Here is a 14,294-nt window from a genome sequence, read left to right on the forward strand (position 1 = left end):
GGGGCCGGCCTCCGCGAGGCCGAGCGCCCTGCCTCCGCCGGGAGCGGGGCTGGGCGCAGGGGCTGCCGGGACGGCGGGGGTGTGCCGGCGGTGGCGGCTCCGCCCCAGGCTATATGAGGCGAGGCGGTGGGGCGGGAGGTGGGTGGTCAGTGGTGTCTGGGTGACATGGCTTTGCTCCGGGAGGACGCGCAGAGCAAGGTGAGGGCGGTGGCAGCGGCCGCCGCCACTGCTAGGGCCTGGCGGGAGCGCGCTCGGGTGGACCGAACCGGATCCGACCGGACGGAACCGGACCGGGGCCTCCCTCGGGGTACGCAGAGGCCGCCGTGTGCTTCCCCCCCCCCCCCCCCCCGACGGTGCCGGTGCCGCCTGGCCTTGGCGCCCCGGGTCCCGGAGGGAAGGAGTTGGGGTGTAGCTGCCCGCGGGGGAGGAGGTGTTGCGCAAGGGTAAGGCGGGTGGTGAGGGTGAGGAGGGAAGGGCTCTGCAGCCGCCCGGCTGAGGGAGGCCTGGCTCGCCGCAAGGCAGAGCTGGCGAGGAGCTGGGAAGCTGGTTCGTGTCGGGGGCAGGGTGGTGAACGTGGCCCAGGAGCTGGGCCTGCTGGGGGCGGGGGGGATGTGGGAGCTGGACCGGCCCTACAGGACCTGTGGCTGGGTGCTAGCAGCCATGTGCTGTGAGTGCTTCTCCTGCAGGCGTTTAAACTTGCTGTTCCCCAGTGGTTAGGTGCCTCATCTGTCTGAGATGAGCCTTCCCTGTTGTGTGGCCTGTGTTAGGCTGTCAGCTGTCACTTTAGCTGTGACTCTGGTTTCCTTTGGCTGTTGTAGCAACAGCTAACTTGCTTTTCCTTTCTCCGTGGTGGTGCCTTCCTAGGCTGAAGATTTAATTGCCAAGGGGGCTTATGTTGGGCTTCAGGGGTGTGTGGGGTGTCTTCCAATGCTAGGATGCTCATATTTCTTGGAGGAAATGCAAATCAAGTGCTGAAATGGGAACCTTGTGTATTGCTTGGTGTGTGTGCATGTATAGACTGTTCGAAGTCAGTTCTCATACTGGCCAAACTGCCTAGTTTAGTCTACCTACTCTGCCTGGTTTAATAACTAGCCTCCCTCCCTCCCTTCCCCACCTTGAATAAAAGGTAAGACATCCATGTAACAACCTGTGCTCTGCCTTCTTGAACTCTCATATTGTTGCATCTGAACATAATTTTACACTATGATTACACAGAGCTCACTTGCAGGAAGATGATTTGTGTTTTAAGCTGTTGTGGATGTTCAAGTGTTGTTTTCTGAGTCTGAGTTTTCTTCAGCCTTGTGGAAGATGTGGATTGTCTGACTAGAGGACTAGAAGTACACCTGCCTTAAGTAGTTCCTTAAACAACTTCCTTCTCTCATCTTCTCCACAGTTTGAATCTTGCTAAAATAATCTTGGCCCTTGGAACTGTCACAAACTTGTTGAATAAAAGTGCCTTGTGTTTTCTGGTTATCTGCTTTCAGCTGTGGGCTAGCCTGTGCTACCTTTTGCTGCTCTATAATACCCTAATATCAGTATTAAGTCCAATATCTATCTTCTGAGAATACTGAGTGAAAGTCTTTGCAGGCTTGCAGGACCTGCAAATGATGGGTGGAGGGGAAAGGTAAGGTAACAGCTTTCTTGTAGCAGTCAGTAACTTCATGAGTGTTAATGTGCACTTCCTAATTTAGCAGACAGGCATATTGGGGGAGAGAGGAAAAAGTTCCCACTCTGAGGGCTGGAGTGACTTTAAACTCTAACACTAAATGGCCAAAGATTAACTAGCTTGTCTTGGGTAGTGGAGCTGTTTTGAGACTCCAGCAACTAGGGGGAGGACAGAAATACTGCTCTCTTGTCTGTTCCTGTTTAGCTAAGGAAACAGCAACATGGAACTGGTGTGTGGCCAGTAGATAAATCCTGTGCCCATAGAGGAGGCTTCATTAGGTTTTAACCTTGAGTGAGAATCATTGGTAAGTATAAACAAAAAAAGTGACCCTGAGGCAGCAAAGCAGAGGAGATTCAGGATATGTAGGAGGAGGAAGGGAGGGTAGGGTAAAGGGGAATGTGAAGTGCAGTGGGAAAGACTGTAATCTGTCATGGGGAGGAAAAAGCACTTCAGAAAGTGAAGTAGTGGAACTGTCAAGATAACCTTGTGTAGATACACTGGTATTTCTTAAAACATCCCTGGCTTGGTAGTATTTTGCAAAATCAAATCTGTAGTTAAACTGTTCTAGATCAGATGAGTATTGTAGCCTCAGCTCCTTAGAACAGTCAGTGGAAGGCAGAACATGAGATTGTTTTGAATGTCCTGACTGTCCTGATGTTTCTAGTGTCCTGTCCATGCAGAGTGCATGGCTTGTCATAAGCAGGAACTTGCTAGTGTAACTCTGGCTACTTTCATTCTGCTAAATTCTAGGAAATGTCTTACTTTCCTGTAAATTTGATCCAGAACTAATGCTCTGAGAGAGTATACTTGATATGGGTAAAACTGAATAGTGGTTCTTGGCTCTAAACACTTTCTGCTAGGCTTCTCCTGGGAAGAGTGTGGGCCAACCAAGTCTTACTTCTGCTTTACAAGAAAGCAGCTTCTGCATGCTGCTGGGTTCAAAATCAAGTAGGGAAATGAAGTGCTAGCAAAGTGAAACCTATTGAATAGGCATAACCTACTATCCAGGGGCTGAAATCTCCATAAAGATGGCTCAGCTCGTTAGGCTCATGTCACAATCTCAAATCCACCAGAGGTGGAGATGAGGAGGTAGCCTAGTGAGGTTGTATTGCTGAGACTTTTCAATACCAGCTCCAGGCTTATTACAGTAGGTGAGCAAAACATTCTTTTAAATGCTGAGTGTGGCATAAGGATTTGTTCCTGTTGCACAGTTTCCATCTTAGCTGGGCCTACTTCGTGTTACAGACAGAATATGGGCCAAAAGTGCTCCACCATAGGCTGTGTTTTGCATGCAAATTGCCATGGCAGAATGGATTGGCCTGCACTGTCAAACTATTGCTTGACTCTGAGAGCTGAGGAAACAGTGGACTTGGGTGGAGGTGTCCTGTGTGCCGTCAGGTGGAGCGAAGTGAGCTAGGGTGGCTTCTAGTCCGTAAGAGAATGTGGAATCCTTGAATGCTGATAGTGTCCTCCCTGCAACTCCCCCATCCATAGGGAGGTGTGTGACTCTGCTTGATATCTGCAGAGAAGAGTACAGAAAGCCCTGTGACAGCAGAGCTAAGCAACTAGCCCAGCTTATTTGTACAGCCAGTGGTAACAGGTGCTCTGGCTATCAAGCCTGCCTTCTGCTCACTTGGTGAGGAATACCAATTGTGCTTGCCAAGTGTGATGCTACTAAACTGAGCTGTTATTTCCTCTGAATCTTTATTTCAAGCAAAATAAGCTCTTAAGTTACTGCAGTTGTACAGTGAAAAATAAAATTTGGGAAAGCATTTTCTACAGCATAAGTAGCAATATGAAGATTGCAGGCATGAGCCCTGTTCAATTTTCCTGGTTATATGCAACTCGGAGTACTTCAGGACTGTTTCAGCTAAACTTAAGAGTGTTAACAGCAAGTCTGTAATGAAGGCTGCAAAATCAAAGCTTCTCATCTGTGTTGGTTCCTTACTAGTGTGTGCATGCAGAGTACCTCCAGATATATTTTTGGTATGTTGATTAAGGAGAAACTTAAACTGCTTGTGCTGAATGACTGAAATGGTTCTAGCAACTAATACTTCTAGTATCTGCTGGCCAGATACTCTGAAAGGCTGCTGGTACACTTCTGGATGTAAAAATACAGCACTTTGGAGCTAAGAGCTCTATATCAACTGCCAGAGAACATCATGAACTTCTAGTGCTCTCCAGAGAGCATTTGAACTGGTTTAATTAGAAAAGCTACTTTATGAAAACTGATGGATGCCATATAGTGGCAGATGTAATTAATGCTGAAGTCTCACTTGTGGCTGTTGCTTGAATGACAGTAGGAAGGCAATTAGCAGGAGGAGAGGTGGTTAAAATGTAGCTGACTGCAAGCAGAATACTATGTGAAATGTTAACTCCTTGCAGAAGGAGTCTCTGGACCTTCTGGGAGTCCAGCATGTAGAAGATTACTGGATTAATCAGTTTTTGAGAACAAATATGGATTCTTATTTCACTAGTAACAAGATGTTACACACAGTTGCTTGTGCTGGCAGATTCTCTGCTTAAAATGCAGAAGTAACATCCAGTTATTTAGAACTGATGCTAAAATTGCTAAGAATGTACTTCTTAAAAGTAGCAGTTTAGGCTGCTCAACAGAATTAAACTGCTTCTGTGGCTGAGGGCACTTCCTATCACTGGGTGCTTGCATGCATGAAGACACATGCTTGCATTGGGTGAGGTCTGATCAGAAACTGAGGTCTATCAAGTTGAAGCCTGCGGAGTTGGTCACTGCTGCATTATAGGTAGATGATCCAACTTAAATCAGTAGAGAAAAGCTAGTGCTGTCAAACTGTACCTGGATTGATCAGAGTAACACTCTGCTTGCACTCAGCTCTCTCAGGCTTTCAGGTCAGGTGGTTATTTTAAGTGTCCTAATTAGTGCCATAATACCTGTTTTTTAAAAATGGACCATCTATCTTGGGAATGTTGCTTAGTCTTCTGATCCTGATGCTAGAAAGGTTAATCAGTATGGTGTCTGTCTGTTACTCTGGATGGCTGTGCTTGATGTCTTGCTCTAATTTCCAGGCCAGGCAGTTTAAGTCGGAGTTATGGTGGATAGTGTGTCTTTACTTAACAGGGAAATGTTTCTTGAATTTTCAAGAAAGTCTGGTGATTCCTATGCAAGCCACTAAGGAGATGTGAGCCTAGGAATGAAAGGCATCAGGGCACCTGTAACAGTTGCTATAGTCACTGAAAATGAGAAGCCTCTAAAGCCGTTTTTGAGAGGAGTGATGAGAGGTGAAAGTAGGGGCCCTGAGCTCAGTTTGGGTGGGAATTCAGGAGTCCCATCCAATTCTGCTGCCGCGCGCCCCCCCCCCCCCCCCCCCCAAGCTGCTCCAGGAGTTGTCATCCTCTACACCTCTTTGGACTCATGTTGCAAGTAAGGAGTAGTCTCTTGAGGAAGCTGCCATGCTTTGATTACATTCTTGGATGGGGACTGGATTCTGGTAACTAGGATGAGGAATTTTAATTCTCTTGTGCCCTCCCACTGCTTAGAGTGCAGGGAGGAAGTGTGGACCTCCCAGTTGTGAGAAACAGCTCCAATATGAAAGAGGTACCAGGCATGGGAAGTCAGACAGCTAAGATGGAGTGTTTTCCTGAGAAGGTCTTTTCTTGGATCAGGTGGCTGCTGTGATAAAGGAACAAGCCTGGGGCCTGGAGATGAAAGTTTAATTCCCCTGCTCTGCGTTGGCTTCATGTGACCATAAGCAAGTTGGTTCTCATTCCTGCTTGTAAAATGAGTGTAGAAGGGCTGGCAGAGTGAAAGATCCTGAAAGATAATGAGCTAAATGCTGTAGGAGCAGGTGCTTATGTTGATCAAGGATTGGTGTAGAGTGTCTGCTCTAGATACCTCCCTCCTAATCAGCCCTAAGACACTAACTCAGTAGGCATCTGCTTCCTGTTCAGTGGGGAAAGGCTCTGCCAACAGTTTCTGTAGGGAAACAAAGCGCCCTGTCCTCCCCAAGTCAGGCAATGTGAATGCCCTCTTTGTAGCCTGAGCGTTTTTGCTGTGGCTGTGTAATTCTAGATGTCTCTTGCCTGGAGTTACAAGCCCATGGTAACCTTCATAGGATTAGAGCAGACCAGTGGTTTTTATGATCCTTTGTTTCATATTCAGTGAAGGCCAGGCTCCTGTAGAGCAGAGATAAGAGAATCCTGTGCTGTCTTCCAACAGTAAGAGGCTTAATGTTTCAGTCCACAGTGGACTTTAAGCATGGTCTGAGACATGTACATTTACAGAAGAAGTTTGGTGTAGGAGAGGTGTTAGATTCCTTCAGTGTATGGCTCTACATAGAACTGAGGCTGTCTTCAGAGCCCTTTACCCCGTGGGGTGCAATTCCACCCCTGTAACAGGGGTTTTCTTGACTCTTGTCCCAGTTCTGGGCCAGTCTCTCACTTTGGGCCATATATATGGCACATGCTGTTCTGAGGTGTGCAGCTGAGGGCTGCTGCTTCCCAGTTGCTTCTGTAAAGACGAGGCCCTGCTGGGGCAGCAAGTTCTCCTGCAGTAGCATTTCCATGGAGTGTTGAAGCTGTGGGTTACACATTCTTGCCCTGCAGGCTCTGCAGTTTTTATGGCACTAGTGCGGGGAAGAAACGTCCAGGAAGCCCAGACTGCTTTAATCTGACAGAAGAAATAGCAGTTTATGTCCGTCCCTGCTTATCTGTTGTGCAGACAACTACTAGGCATGGAGAGGGAAGAGGACGACATCTAATTACAGGTTACTTTCCCTGTAACACTTAAATACTAAGAAAGCTTGCAGCTTCAGGACTGACTGTGTATAATCCTTTCCTTAGATTAGCTGAGAGGAAGCAGCTTCCTTTGGTTTATCATACTTTTCAGACTCAGCAGTTTGTATTGTTAGCTCTTCTGATCCTGTTTGGACAGTGAAGATAAGCAACTTCAAAATAGTGGGCTTTTAATGTTTTGCATCCTGCTTAAAGGGTCTGTACCTCACTGCTTTGGCTACTAGTGTTATCTGCCTATCATAGCAGCTGGGAAACAATGAACAATTTACCTTTTATTCAGCTGGCAACAGCCAGCCAGCTGTGCTCCCAACTAATGTTTCAATGGTGGCCTTCTACCTATCTCTTCTCTAGCGTTAGGATAGGGCAGCCTCTGCCCCAACTAGTGTCAGTGATCTCTGAACCACATAGCTTTGCATTGTGCCATTTGTTCTGTGGCTTCCTATCAAGTTACAGAATCAAAGGCCTTTAGAGGGATATAATAAACTCCCCTGTGGGATAACTGGAGGGAAGAAACTGTATGGTTGGAGTCCCTGTGCTTTTAGCACTAAATCCATTCGAACCTGACCAATGCTGGACTGCTGGGAAGTGTTCCAGGATATGCTCTGTGAGCTTGGCATCCTTGCTTGCTGCTGAGATGGTACCCAGAATGGGACTAAAGCCTTCAGTTCCATAAAAGTCAGAACGGGAAGCCCAGTGTGCTGTGTCCAAAGCCTTCCCATAATCATAGGGCATAAAGGTGTGTGTGTAGATAGATACCTTTTAGTCAAGTGGTAAGAACTTTTTTTTTTTTTATGGTGTGGTGAACCAGTGAACAGTTAGTATGCCACAGGGTAGTATGCCATCTACTATGCTGTAGAAGCCTTTTTAACATGGCTGGAAGGATGGAGGGTGCAGTGGCTTGGATATCTTTCACCAATCCATGAGAGCCTGAGCAGAGATGATAACAGTAACCATCAGTGATAGCAGGTGTCTAGCCTGGGGCAGGCTGGCAAGAGGCATATGAGTGATAGCCTGACAGCTGTGTCCTCTGCAGACAGACTTGTCTACCTGATCTGGATTGCAGTACACAGATGGCTAGACTAGGGGGAAGGAGTTTCTAAAGCTTTTTGGAGTGAAGTGTCAGCTCTCAACAGTTCTTATGCAGCTTTACAGAAGCTTAAAGCAGCATTCAAGCTATCTGTGTTATGGCAGGATTGCTTAGTGTGCTCTTGCACAATTTGCTTGTGGGCTGATTTCTGTAATTCTTATTATGGTTAGCAGGTGGTAGGTGCAGGCTCTTGGCTAGTGGAGTGTTTGCTAGTGTATTGCAGGATGGTGAAACAAAATCAGTCATGGCCCAGTTCTTTAGCTTTCTTTCCTGGGAATGTATTTGTAATTATCTCTAAAGAATGGCCTTGGGATTCAGCTGAGCTCTGACAGTCACTTGCTCTCCAACAAACTTCCTGTGGTGTGACCTTGAGTTCTGGCAGTTTCCCTCTTATGTAGAAAATGAGAATGATCTGTTAGGCTGTAGCACTGAAGTAGGGGCCTCTTAAAAAGCAGGTTCCATAGCACACAAAGAACTGTGTAGGCTGAAGGTCTTGCATGCTTCCAGAATACAAATTTCTGAAGCTGACTATCACTAGTGTCTATTAGCTTTTCAAAACCCATTCCTCTTTATCTAGGCAAATGTACCTACTTGAAGTAAGAACTGGATGCATGCATTCATCTCTAGGCATATCCAATACAGAGTACCAAGCAAAACTCCTCTGTTCACTTGTGAGGCCTTATAGGGGACTGAAGCTGTTTGTCTTAGACAGTTGGGTAGAAGCTGTGAGGTACTGCTTGTACTTGCCAAAGGAAGCTTGAATCATAGACTAGAGGGAGAAATGGTTTAGCAGCTCTTTTTGCTCATGAGCTCAACCTGCCTGCTTCTGTGGCTTCCCAGAATAGGGGGCATACTGAGCACCAGGGCCTAACTTCTGTTGAGTCTGAAAGCGCTGTTCTTGTAAGGAATATCTGCAGGGCTATGACTCGAGGATCTTAGTGATGTACAGCCTACAGCCTCTTTAACTGAGAAAGCTGTCCCACTGCCTAGAAAAGTTTATGTAGAGTTAAAATTATACTCTGGATTTAAACTGTTGAAATAAATAAATTCCCCTCCCTCTTCCCACCTCAAAAAGGTGTGTGTGTGGTAGGGGAAGAAGCTGGCTCTTCTCAATGCCTCTGATGCCTAAAACACTGCAAGGGCAAGTCTGGTCGTTATTGAACCTGGAGTGCTCTGGGTTCTTTTGTAAAGGATGCCTGACATAGCATGCTCAAAAACCTCTCCTAGCTACTCTGACTGGAGGCAAATAGCATTAAAATGTTGCCAGACACACAGCTCTGTCTAGGAAAGATAAGACCTGAATTTAGGAGAAGATGTGACTTGCAGTTACAAGAAAATGTAACAGGCTTTTGTAAAGCAGAGCTCACATATTGTTGAGGCTAGTTTATGTACCTGACAGGCAGCAACTGATCTCTACATCAGTTTACTGGAGCTTTCTTTAAACAGAGTTTTCTAGCAGCAGCAAGTAACACTATGCCTGATAACATGAAAATAAGATTAACATTTGCAGCGTTAGTGCCACAGTGCACTTGGATTTTGATGCTGTTTCTGACAGTTTCTTTTGTGTGTTTTTTTTCTTTATAGAAGCCTAAAGAGAGGGTTCATGAAACTGTCGTGGTTTGCAAGGATCAGAAAGAATGTAGCCTTTGCAGTTGACAAAACAGCTACTGGAAATGGCATGGTGGGACTTTGCTTCATGTACAGCAGTGTTGGAAGATCAGAGTGGCAGTGGTGACCGAGCTGGGCTTGAGGGCAGGTACCAGGCTCTTGCCTAGAGTAGATAAAAGCACTTAAGAGTTCATCTTGCCATAGATTCAAACACAGCTGCCTGGCCTAATGATGAGGAAACTTTTATTGGCAGACTCTATTTTTAAGAGCTGTTCCTCTACATCTTGTAGAGGCAAAGGATAATGAAGAGAAAGCTATTAGGATTATTACTTTCTTCAAAATGGCATGCTAGCCTTTGGCTTGATGTCCTCCAAGTAAACAAGCTGAAGGGCTGGTTGAAGGGATGCTGTTCTCTAGAAGGGCTTCACAAATACCTTTAGTATGATCTCTAAATATTAATTGGTTCTTCAGTCTTTAAGCTAACAAGCCTTTTTTTTCTTGAGTTTGGAAGAGAAGGCTTGTAGCAATGGCAATGCAGGTAGGGCTAAGGCTGTCATAATTTTCCATACATGCTGTTCCTGGAGGCATCAGTCTACTGCAATGTGATTCTTATTGGCAGAGCTGATGATCAGTCTAGCTTGACTAAACTTACTTGATGTCTGATTAAGGCTTATACTGTGAATTCTGTTGCAGCTGAGGTCTGTATCTGTAGACCTGAATGTTGACCCTTCTCTCCAAATTGATATACCAGATGCCCTGAGTGAAAAGGACAGAGTGAAGTTCACTGTACATACCAAGGTAAGATTGTGGGGGGGGGGGAAAGTGTTCACGCACAAACAGGTTACATAAGTAATCTATGTATTACGTATACCTGTAAAGGTCAACCTGGCAATGAAGAAAATCTAACTCTAATTAGATGGAGCTATTCCACTTAAAGGTGGCCTGGGGGGAATATGTGCAGAAACTGGATTTCCTGACTTGAACCCTCTCTAAATAGAGACAAGGTAGCTGATACACTAGTTTGGCTTTACGAAGGAGTCTAGCTTGAGACCAGAAGGATGGGGAGGAGGGGGAAATCGGCTACTGTAAAACTTCACAAAATGATCTGCATTAACAGTGTTCTACAACAGTGTCTTTTCTTTAAATAGTCTGTGTAGTAGTAAGGCTCTTGAATGAGTGCCAGCTCAGCTAAAAGGGAGTAGGCGAAGCTCTTACTAAGCAAAATAGCTTGCTTTGGAAGTGGACAGAACTGCTTCTAAAAGCACTAATTTAAAAAAAACAGTAGGGCTTCTATATCTTCTCTTCCAGACTACGCTGCCAGCTTTTCAAAATCCTGAGTTTTCAGTTACAAGGCAGCATGAAGACTTTGTATGGCTGCATGATACGCTCACTGAAACTGAAGAGTATGCAGGACTCATTGTAAGTGCTTTTTCTCCCCCCACCCCTTAAACAGAATACTGTGGTGATTTAGAGTGGAAACTAGTCTGGATATGTAGTCTGTTTTACCAATGCTACTAGCGTTTCATGATTTGGATATTCCTTATGCTTTTATTTGTGCTGATGGAGTTTCCCTAGTTCCCCAAAAACTTCAGTGATGTAGCTCTTTATTAACTTTCTATTTAGTTTGGCTGGGATCAGCAGAAAGCCTAGAGGCTCTGAGTCCCTAGCTCCATGCTGGTATTGATATCTGCCTAAAGATAAGTAAACTCTATTAAATCTCTTTTCTTTCCTGCCAGGACTTTTCAGGAGGCTCTGTGGGCTGCAGAGGACAGCTGGCTAGGGGATGAATAGTGGAGGCTTTTCTTCCGAGTTGGTTTCACTACTGGGGGAGCTGCACAGAGCTGAGAGGGGAGATAAGGTGCCTAGACATCAACGTGCTTGTAGATTTCCTGGGTGCAGAGCCTTGCTGGCTTGACCTGACCAGGCAGAAGGGGCTCCTTCCAGAGAAGACTAGGAGAAACTGGAAAACTTTGTGGTTGCTAAAAACTATCATTAACCACTTCTTTGGCTAGATACCTCCAGCACCTTCAAAGCCTGACTTTGATGGTCCCAGAGAGAAGATGCAGAAGCTAGGGGAAGGTGAAGTGTCTATGACAAAAGAAGAGTTTGCCAAAATGAAGCAAGAGTTAGAAGCGTAAGTAGAATACGAATCCACTGCTAAAAGCTGTGCTTAGAGAGGCCTCCTGAGAGCCAATTTGGTGCTAACTGTGCAGGGGCCGATACCCTTCAAAACAGTCACACTTAACACCAATTTTCTGTTTAAAAAAAAACAAACAAACAAACAAAAACACCTGCAGCTGGGGAATGGCCAAAAGTTTGTCTGGGAAGTCTTCTACAGTTTGAGAGAAAGAGGTTGGAAATAGCTTTTCTATCACCAGCTAGCCATTTCAGAAGCACACTTGCTTTAAATTTTATTTGGGGAAAATATTCAATGCTTTGTACATTGAAGAAAGCAGTACAGAAGGGATTTGTCTGTTCTCTCATTCCAGTGAATACCTTGCTGTCTTCAAGAAGACTGTATCATCACATGAAATCTTCCTTCAGCGGATTTCTTCTCACCCTGTGCTCAGCAAAGATCGCAATTTTCATGTCTTCTTGGAGTATGACCAGGATGTAAGGCATCCTTTTTTTTTTTTTTTTTTTTTTTTTTTCCCCTAAGTAAAGCAAGGTGTTAGGAGTACTGTCATTCTTCTCTGCACAGTTAGGATGTTATGTAAATCTACATGCAGTGTCAGTAGGTAGATGTTGCCAGGACTTGAGATGATTAAGGGAAGAAAGCCTGTCTTGAGAGATTTGCTATAAATCTCATAACATGTCTTAGTGCTCTAGGAAAGTGAAGAAGCCAACTTCTATGTCGTGATGTGTTAGGAACAAGTATGGTTCAGATAGAGCTGTGCTGGTCTGCACCATCCTTGAAATGGAAGAATGGAGGTGCATTGAAGTGGACACTAGATCTTTCTTGTGCTACACCCCAGGATGAGTGATGGATGCTGATCCAAGATGCACCAGGAAAAACTGAGCTGTTTCTGGAAATAGAAAAGACATTTCTAGCACAGAACAGCTGAATTTCCAGTAAAGCCATTTGTTACATTACAAGAGCCATCTTTCGTACAACTTTGCGTGGGGGTATCATGGAGAGCAATTGGGCTGCTCTGTCACATGCTGGGTATAAATGACATTGCTATATGGCAAATGTTACATTAGCCACCTTTCTCCCCCCCCACCCAGCCCCCAATGACTTCAAAGCTATGTTGATTTCTGTTCTAGCTAAGTGTTCGGAGGAAAAACACCAAAGAGATGTTTGGTGGCTTTTTAAAAAGTGTGGTAAAGAGTGCTGATGAAGTCCTCTTCTCTGGAGTCAAGGTGAGGTTGTTGATTGACTACTTGTTCACCCTAATCCTGATTGTTTCTTGCTTCTGAGAGGTTAGCTACATCTGCTGCAGGCTTGATGTGCATGAGGCTGTCTGAATAATTAATGCTAACCTTCCTTGTTACTACTGCTCCAAGCTGGGTGGAGTAGTTTATATTACTCTTGACCTCTCTGGAACCAAATAAGAGACATGGAAGCTACAGACTTAAAATTTTAGTGTGCATTCGATTTCTGCTGGACACCCAAGAGTTGCCCTGACACATGATACTGGTGGGGAGGAAGGGAATTAAACTTTCCACAAATGTGGTCATGGCTTTTGTCTACTTCTGCGCTCTGAACAAACACGATTTATGGGTTTCTGCTTGCACTAGATAAAATCAGATACCAAGGGCTCCTGCCACTGGTCTAGCTTCAGCTCTTCTACTCTGTCATGGTAAGTCTTTCTAATAGACTTGCTGTCCTAAAACATTATGGTACATGTAATGTTTGGCATAGATGTAAACAGTTCACAAGCTTGTTTTACTGCTTAGCCACCACGCTACAGCAGGCCTGGGAAATAAAGTTCCAGCAGTATGTAGCCCGAAAGGCTCTCTAATATCAGCTTGCTGGTTGGTTCATAGACTGAGCCTGCAGCACTGAATAGTTGAGGGTCAAATCCCTCTTCATTGTGAAGAAGAAACTTGCGAAGTGGCTTAAAACTTGTCAGGGTCTTAAACTCTGCTCTTCAGTAGCAATTTGACAGGCACTACACTCAGGTGGCTAAGGTTGTATCTTTGGATCCTTTCCCAAATAAGGAAGAGCCTGTGTTCTGCAGTAATGCAACTGATCTAACAGATCATACTCTCTTTCAGGAAGTAGAGGACTTTTTTGAGCAAGAGAAGACTTTTCTTGTAAACTACTACAACAGAATCAAGGATGCATGTGCAAAAGCAGATAAGATGACAAGATCTCATAAAAGTGAATCTTTTCAAAGTCCTTTCTGAAGACCTACAGTCTTGCTGATTTTGGTGTTTTCTGTAGCCTGAAAGTCTTGTCTTGTTCTTGCAGATGTTGCAGATGACTATATTTATGCTTCAGCTTGTTTGAACAGCCTGGCATTAGAAGAGCCTACAGTTATCAAAAGGTAAGCAATTCTACTAACTGTTCATAAGTGTATCCTGAGTCTGGGTATACTAAGTTCCTTCTGTAAATTTCAGGGGATTGCATTAGAGCTGGTTTGAATTTCTTTAATTGCATGCAAGTGGCATTGAAACTCTTTCCTCTGATGCTACTGGTGTGGCAGGCCTAATAAAACTACTGACTGTTTCTGACTCTTAACTAACTGATCTCTTGCCAGTTGTGCCCAAGAACTCCTGAGCTGAACTATACTGCTTATCAAAGCTCCTTCTAAACAGGACCTGCTGCACTTCCCCCCTCCCCCCTTCCCCCCCCCCCCCCCCGAACTTCATTCAGGTTACAAACTCCTAGTGAATATCAGCAAAGGGGGTTAAGCATCTGCTCTAATGTGCTGTTAAATAAGTCTGTGTGCAGCTTACATTAGGTATGGGTTATCTTCTGGATTAGCGGGTTTTTCAACCTGTGGAAACCTATTCACCCGTTTTGAGGTGAATTCTTCTTCCTCTAAATTTTGCTGTCAAGTTAGGCCTTGTGTACACACAGTTTACAGCTGAATGAAAAAGATGGTCTGTGCTTTTTGGAGGGGAGTAGTGGTGGAAGATTCTTTGCAAGACCATTATGTTCTAGAAGTCAGAGGATTTTACTTGAAATGATGTCTAGCTGCTCAGCTATACTAG

The 14,294-nt window shown here is 45.0% G+C and overlaps 1 protein-coding gene across 2 annotated transcripts in view; it reads left to right on the top strand.

Moving 5' to 3' along the window:
* Nucleotides 1-53: 53 nt before the first annotated feature.
* Nucleotides 54-14,294, top strand: part of SNX5 (sorting nexin 5) — a 36,283-nt gene continuing 22,042 nt past the window's right edge. For both annotated transcript variants that reach the window (XM_064509808.1, XM_026104223.2), the window contains exons 1-8: nt 54-198; nt 9,825-9,929; nt 10,440-10,550; nt 11,144-11,265; nt 11,621-11,744; nt 12,399-12,494; nt 13,353-13,458; nt 13,549-13,624. In XM_064509808.1, coding sequence (XP_064365878.1) covers nt 166-198; nt 9,825-9,929; nt 10,440-10,550; nt 11,144-11,265; nt 11,621-11,744; nt 12,399-12,494; nt 13,353-13,458; nt 13,549-13,624 — 773 coding nt within the window. In that variant the 5' untranslated portion in view covers nt 54-165. The remainder of the gene's footprint in view (nt 199-9,824; nt 9,930-10,439; nt 10,551-11,143; nt 11,266-11,620; nt 11,745-12,398; nt 12,495-13,352; nt 13,459-13,548; nt 13,625-14,294) is intronic.

The sequence above is a fragment of the Dromaius novaehollandiae genome, chromosome 3, assembly GCF_036370855.1.
Source record: "Dromaius novaehollandiae isolate bDroNov1 chromosome 3, bDroNov1.hap1, whole genome shotgun sequence".
NCBI lineage: Eukaryota > Metazoa > Chordata > Aves > Casuariiformes > Dromaiidae > Dromaius > Dromaius novaehollandiae.